The 7,190-nt window shown below is 43.0% G+C and overlaps 1 protein-coding gene across 5 annotated transcripts in view; it reads right to left on the bottom strand.

Annotated features, from left to right (window-relative positions):
• Positions 1–7,190, bottom strand: part of Mxi1 (MAX interactor 1, dimerization protein) — a 64,635-nt gene that overhangs the window by 25,268 nt on the left and 32,177 nt on the right. For all 5 annotated transcript variants that reach the window (XM_005352466.2, XM_005352467.2, XM_013348177.1 and 2 more), the window contains exon 3: positions 2,723–2,752. In XM_005352466.2, the coding sequence (XP_005352523.1) occupies positions 2,723–2,752 (30 nt within the window). The remainder of the gene's footprint in view (positions 1–2,722; positions 2,753–7,190) is intronic.

Raw genomic sequence — 7,190 nt, 5'->3', positions numbered from 1 at the left:
GAGGGACAGTTTACCATGAGACAATTCACACGGGTTCCCGAGGGACAGTTTACCACGAGACAATTCACACAGGCACACAGGCTCTTGAGGGACAATTTACCATGAGACAATTCACACAGGTTCCCAAGGAACCATTTACCGTGAGACAATTCACAGGGATTCCTGAGGAAAGTGGAGCCACTGAACATGCGAGTGCTGGGCCTGTCAGGGCCTATATGTAGAGACAACACGACCCGGGACGTGCTCTGCGTCAGCTCAGCACGCCCTCCTGACTCAGTGATGCCAGGAGGAAACCAGTTCCAGAGATCTCCCCAAGTGTCCGAGCTACTGAAAGCTCCGGAATGAGGGAGCTACAGGTATCTGGGAATGGTGATTTGAACAAAGTACTACAGGGGTCCCTGGCCCCAAGTCTCCACTTTGGGGCTTTCAGACCTAAGACTACGAACCTCAACATTTGTTAGCTATTATCTCTTCGAGGCCAGAAGCCAGGCTTCAGCAAGCTCAGGGCTTTAGGAGAACCGCCTGGAATTTCCCTACTATGTGTTAACATTGTACACCATCTTCTGTCACTCCCACTGCACTGGCCTCAAGAGAAAACACCAACTCAGAGAGCTTTAGGTCGAGATTTTAGAGCAAACTAAAAAGAAAACATTTTTTTCTGACATATATATATCACACATATGTATATGTATATATAAAGTGGCAAAATTCAAGAATACAAAATTACTCCAGGAACGCCTTTTCCAGACGAAGACAGGCTGCTTTGCTGCTCTGACAGACTCATTTCCTCAGTGAAGGGTGCGTTCTAAGGCCGCTGACCTCAAAAGCCTCAAAATCCACAGTGACCTTTTTTAAATTAACAGTGTAAATAAAAACTGTGCCCTGGAAATAACAACTATTAAATAATACTTGGTGGGCGCTAAAAATATCTAAGAATACAGGCTGAGCTTTTAAACGTTCTTGTGCTGTCTTCCCAAGAAACACCCCCACCCCTGTAAATCTTCCTATGTCTTGCTCAGCCACAAGCTGGCAGCCTTCCAGAGGAAAGGCATTAAGTATTCAATTTGATTTTCCTTTTGGTATTGGCCCTCTCGTGCATGCTGCTACCTTACAGTTTTGTTCCTAATGATAAGAAGCCTTTACGGCTGGCTGTGTCTCGGAAAGGTTACTATACCACCTTTCAGTGGTGGCCCAGGGAATGGGGAAAAGAATAAAACAATCAGACAAGCGGCAGCATGAAAGGGGGAAATAATCAGAGAAGAAAGAAATGAAGGCTGTCGGTCAGCTTTTGCGAGACGGCCAGCAGAAGACCATGGAACATGCCTTAAGGTTCCAGCCTGAGCCTTCTGCAAAGCCATCCAGCATCGCAGCAGGACAGAGGACCAGACAACTCGCAGGGGGTTGTTTACACGAGGGGTAAGCACCACCTTCGCATTTCTATGCTGTGGTGAAGCCAGTGATGATGTACATTAATAAATAAAATTTACTCAATTCTTTCAAAGTCCTTACCCACATCGTTACCAAACACTGTCTTGATGTGTGTTAAAAGCTTTTTGCCAGGTTTCTAATGAGAGCCACATCCATAAGGAGGAAATAATTACAAAATCCACTTGTTTAGCAATATTTAACTCATGGGGCCCAAGCAAGATATATTCTAATTGTCTTATTGTTTTGTTGCTTTTGTATTATTTATGCATTTGAGTGTTTAGCCTGTATGTATGTATGTGTACCATGTGTGTGCCTGGTACCCAGGGATGTCGGAGGAGGGTGTCAGATCCCCTGAAACTGGAGTAATGAGTGGTTGTGAGAGCCACCACGTGGATGCTGGGAACTGAACCTGGGTCCTCTGTGAGAAAGTAAATTCTCTTAACTGCTGAGCTAGCTCTCCAATCCCATTTTGTTTTTGAGACAGGATATTGCTTGAAGTAGACCAGGTTGTTCTTGAATTTATTACACAGCCCACGTGAACCTTGAACTCAAGATCCTCCTATGCCTCAGATTCACAGATGCTGGGGTCTTTAGATGTGTGCTGCCATGCCTGGCACTCCATGCTCTAAGCTTTTGTTTCATTTTATTGCACTGTCACTGATGGAACCCAGTGCCTCGTGCACGTGACCATCGCTCATGCTCATGTGGAACCTCTTGCTCACTCACTGTCTAACAGAGCCTTTCAAGACCCCCTTCAAATGATAAGTGACCGTCCATCATCGTACCCAATTCTCTCTCTCACACCCACAAAACCTGAGTTCCTTAAGGACCAAATAAATGGCCTTAAACATCCTTCTCTGTTCTCAGCGAACTCCCCAGTGTGTCCGGCAATGAGGCCGCACAGTTCTGATCGGCAAGCATTTGCTGAGTGGATGAATAACCGGGCGAGCAAAGCGCAAAGATCCAATGCACTCAAGTCTGTCACTTTATTACCTAATCCAGAAACACAATCCTTTAGCCAGACCATGTTTTAAGCCATGAACCTATCCCAGCTAACTTGTTCTCAGAGACAGAAAGGAAGCCATCCCACAAATTCAAGTTCAAATGAGCTCAGTACCATGCTTACTTCTTAAATCACCTTTTCCAGAAAATACAATGTATCACAATCGATAAACTTACACATCTTAAAAATAAAATAACAACTATCCATACACTGTCAACCACTTTCATTTCTCAGGTAAAACAGCAAGTTTACTTTCAAACAAATACAAGCTGCACTTCATCACTGACTCACCGGTTCTTTTCCAACTCATTGTGTGTAGATCTAAAAGAAGAAAAAAGAGAGAGCGTTAGCCAGGCTTGTTAATAAAGCCGCAAGGCACCCTGGGGGATTCATCAGCAGTTTACCACAACCAGGGAGTTCAACACAGCGTTCAGACTTCTATACCTCAACTCAGCTGACCTGAGTCGTTACACTTGCCTCAAATGACTGTTACAAGGGCTAACAAATCTATGCTAAACAGCAAAATATAGTGAGCTAGTTAGCAAGAATCACAATTATGCTACATTTGTTCCCTTAAATAAGTGTGCTACTACTGTAAAAGCCCAGAATTTAAAACATGACTTTGATAAAAGAGATTTTAAGTTCTTGTTGTTAGGACTAAAACTTTGATCATTTTACGTTGTGTGAGTGCCCGTGTTTCCTGTAGTCCAGGAACCCTCAAACTCACAGTGTAACTGAGAACCTCCCAAGTGCTCGATTACAAGCATGCCCGATTACACCTGGTTTTATGTGGCACCGAGACCAAACCCACACTCTCATGAATGCTAGCAAGCACTCTCCAGCAGCTGAGCTACAATGCCTCATATCACTTTACGTACCCTTGTTAATGTCAAATGCTTTCAAAATAATACCTAACTGACTGTTTTAACTTTATCCCCCTCCCTATGGATTATTTAACAGTAGATTCATAAATCTTAACAGGTATTTTTGTGAGCCTCACAATCTGTGAGAATTGAGTTCCTGAGTTCAATAGCCAGAGGACTGAGTATGTGTCTGTCTGTCTGTCTACCTTTTGCTTTATTGGCAATTAAAGTTCCACATAATGAAAAAGACTGACACTCATTGCAAAGAGATTATCTTAATAGAAGCACTTCTCCCTCAAAAAAGAAAAAAAGAATCTTAGACTATCTCAAGAGTTCAGCCAAATGAGCAGCAAATGTACGTACAATTCAGGCTAAAGAAACCATAAAACCAAACAATCTGGACCTTAAAGCTCAGAGCTTAAAGTCTACCACTCTACGTTTATTCCCTTTAGATTTTTTTTTGCTTTGTGTGAAATGCTCAAGCAAAAACGTGAAAAAGGAAATGGTAGGATATAATTATTTACCCATTACTGATGTTGTATGTGTGTGTACATGTGTGGACACGTGTGCCGTGGTGCACACGGAAGCCAGAGGGCAACTCTGTGGAGTAGGGTTTCTCCGCCCACCTTTATGTGGGTGCCAGGCGTGCACAGTAGAGATAGCTCAGCAATTCCCAAAAGGCTTGGTTGAGAAATTTAACTTCTTAAAAATCCTTCAAAATCAACGGTGAGATTTCCTGTGCCCTCTTAGCAAGGAAAGTTTGGGTTTAGCTGCCTTCCTCTAAAAATAAAACTGATAACAAGTAGTAAGAATAAGAGACAATCTCTCTATAAAATTCCACAGTATACCATCAACAGCAACGCTGTATTTATAGAAAAGTAGATGCGAGTTTACCATAAACTTATGGTAACCTATCTGGCAATCCCACTGGTAGCCATAAACACAAAGAATAATCCATTCACTGATAACCAATGGTGGAATTCCAACACTATACTGAGCCTATTATAAAAAGCTGAGACCAAAGGAGCATAATCGGGCCCTCTGCTGTGAACAAAATTAAAACAGCAGGTCCCTTCTGCCTGTCCTGAACAGACTTATTATTTGTCTTATTAAAAAAAAAAAAGAAAGAAACAAACGATAAGAACATGAACCTTTTTACTGAAGTAGGAAACCCATGACACGTCTAGTTACACCACCACAGAATTTAATGTGGTTCCCAAATAGCAAGAAACAAAGCAATCACAAACATACTAACGACTTCCATCCCGCCTTGGTCTCCCAGTGTTTACTCCTCTTACACATAATATTAAGAGAGCAAATACTGAATGCTCTCCATGTTCTACACCGACTCTGTCTACAAGGAATGAAAGGGTTTCTGGCTGGGGAACTCACACATGTACAGGAGTCACTGTAACTAAAGGTAAACTAAGTTCACAAAGAAAGACACCAACTGTCACAGGAGTGCAAAGACAGTGGTTTACTTCCATATGGGGTTACTGAGAAAACCCTGGAGAAGGTAGCATTGGATTCGGGGCTTAATTGATGGGACATATTTGGTATCAGTCAAGTTTGGAACCCACTTAAAGGGATTGTTTCAACTAGAATTTAGAGGAAAACAGAGTGGACCAGTCCAAAGGGACACCAGGGAACACCAACGTACACAAGTCACACACCCACAGTGTCAGGCAACAAAAGCCTGGCACTCACACTAGCTGTGAAGCCTTGGGAAAAGTTACTTAACCTGGTTCGCAGTTTCCTAATTTGTAAAATTCAAATATCATCATGCCTTGGCCAGCATTTGTCCCACACCAGGTTATAGCGAGAATTAGAGGGGGAAAAAAAAACACTTAAAATCACTGGGAACATAGTACGCATTCAGGAAATGTTAGTCCCTTATTGTTTGGAGGCATGGTAACCCAGCCTGGCCTGAAACTCCTGATCCACCTGCCTTAGCCCCCCAAATACTACCATCACAGACCATACCACCCTGTCTAGGTAACTTTTTAAAAAAGTTTTTACATGTATGAGTGTTTTGCCTATATGTATGTCAGTATAGCACCCATGTGCCTGGTGCCCTTAGAGGCCAGGAAATGGCATTGGATTCCCAGGCGCTAAAGTTAGACAGCTGTGAGCCGCACATGGGGCTTGACGTTGAGCCTTGGCGCTCAGGAGAAAACAGCCGACACTTTCAACCACTGAACCCTCTCTCTCTCCAGCAACAGTAAATTTTTTTTTTTTTACAAAACTAAAAATATATTACTCTAAACACTGTTAAGCATACTGCGTAAGACAAATTGACAGGTGTTCAGTTACACATGAAATCTGCCTGGAAATAAATAATCCTTACAAGGAAAAGAGAAACTGAAAGACAAGTAACTAAATGATACAAGGATGAACCTCGGATGAGCTGTATGAGATGAAGGTGCCTGATTATACACACCCAGAAAATAGTGCAGATGATGTTAGTAATAATAATGAGTAAATTGATCTACTGCAGACCAACACACTCCCAAACAACCTTTTGCTTCTGTGACAACCTGTGGTCCACCCAAGCCGTCCCAATGTGTCAGGGAACGTTCAATCACAAGTTCTCCACAAGGTTCTGGCGCTCTGAAAAGCCTCTTGGTTAGCTGATGCTCCCCTTCAAATGAGACGCAGCTCTGAGAGCAAATACCAGCCAGCTCTTCCTTTCAGACGGCTCTTCTCTGCTGAATCAACATCCAAAGACAGAAAAACATCTTTGGTTCAGCACCGAATGACAGGTGACCTTTGCCAATAACATCACTTTAAGAGAGACTTTCTGTGTGGCCCATACTGGGACAGGCACTTCTATCTCATGCGAGTAGATCCCCATGTTTCTCTGACTACAACAGAACTCTAACACAGGCTCCTCAGCCTTTATTTAGGGCACAGTCGGTGCAGTGGAAGAGCGGACGAGAAAACTGAACCTGCATAAACTCACTGCCAAGAGAGGAAAAGAACAGCCTCCGGCCCGGCTTAGTCAGTGCGCCGGCCTTCAATGAGTCCACACTTTCTGTTTCATTTGCTTCTAAACCTTCAACTACCTGATGAACGCTGCTCTTACGCAGTGAACTGAACATTATCTATGAAAACAACTGAGTATCTTCTAATCCATAACTTAAAGTCCATCTCACCCCCCCCCCCAGAAAACTGCAGCTATCGTAGGGTGAGGGGTCTCTGATGCCTATATCCAAAAAGGGTAGACAAGGAGAACTATGGGAATCAGTGGAGCAAAACTTCAAAGTATACTGATTATATTATTACTATTTACTGTTTTATGTACCACACCCAGTTTTTACTTTTTTAAAGAGTATTTTTGTCCATGTTCCCACTTAAAGGCATATATAATTTTTTTTGAGAAAAAGGCAGTAAAAGACACTAAAGATGGCAAAATTTAAATTTTGTAAACTTTAGCAGGGAACAGTTTCATACTATGTTTTCCCTTAATAACAAAACCTACAACCAGCACAGAAATTAACCCACACTGTGTGATTACCCCTGTCCTGGCCCACCCACTGGCTGGTGGACACTCCAACTGCTCTCTGTGTGATTACCCCTGTGAGGGTCGATTTGGACAGTTAACCTGACTCAAGGCAGAGTCACCTGGAAAAGGAGGGGTCTCTAGCCTAGGCTGGCCTGTGGGCATATCTGTGAGAGGTTTATTAATTGTGTTAACTGAGGCAGGGAGTCCCATCCTGAATGTGGAAGGCACCATTCCTTAGGAAGGTGGTTCTGAACTGTGTAAGCATGGAGAACTGTGCACTAGCATGCAGACACGCGACCATTCTGCACTATTATACACTAGCATGCAGGCACGCAACCATTCTGCACTATTATACACTAGCATGCAGGCACGCAACCATTCTGCACTATTA

The sequence above is a fragment of the Microtus ochrogaster genome, chromosome 8, assembly GCF_000317375.1.
Source record: "Microtus ochrogaster isolate Prairie Vole_2 chromosome 8, MicOch1.0, whole genome shotgun sequence".
Classification (NCBI taxonomy): domain Eukaryota; kingdom Metazoa; phylum Chordata; class Mammalia; order Rodentia; family Cricetidae; genus Microtus; species Microtus ochrogaster.
The sequence above is the reverse complement of the archived record's forward strand: the minus strand, read 5'-3'. Positions and strand labels throughout refer to the sequence as shown.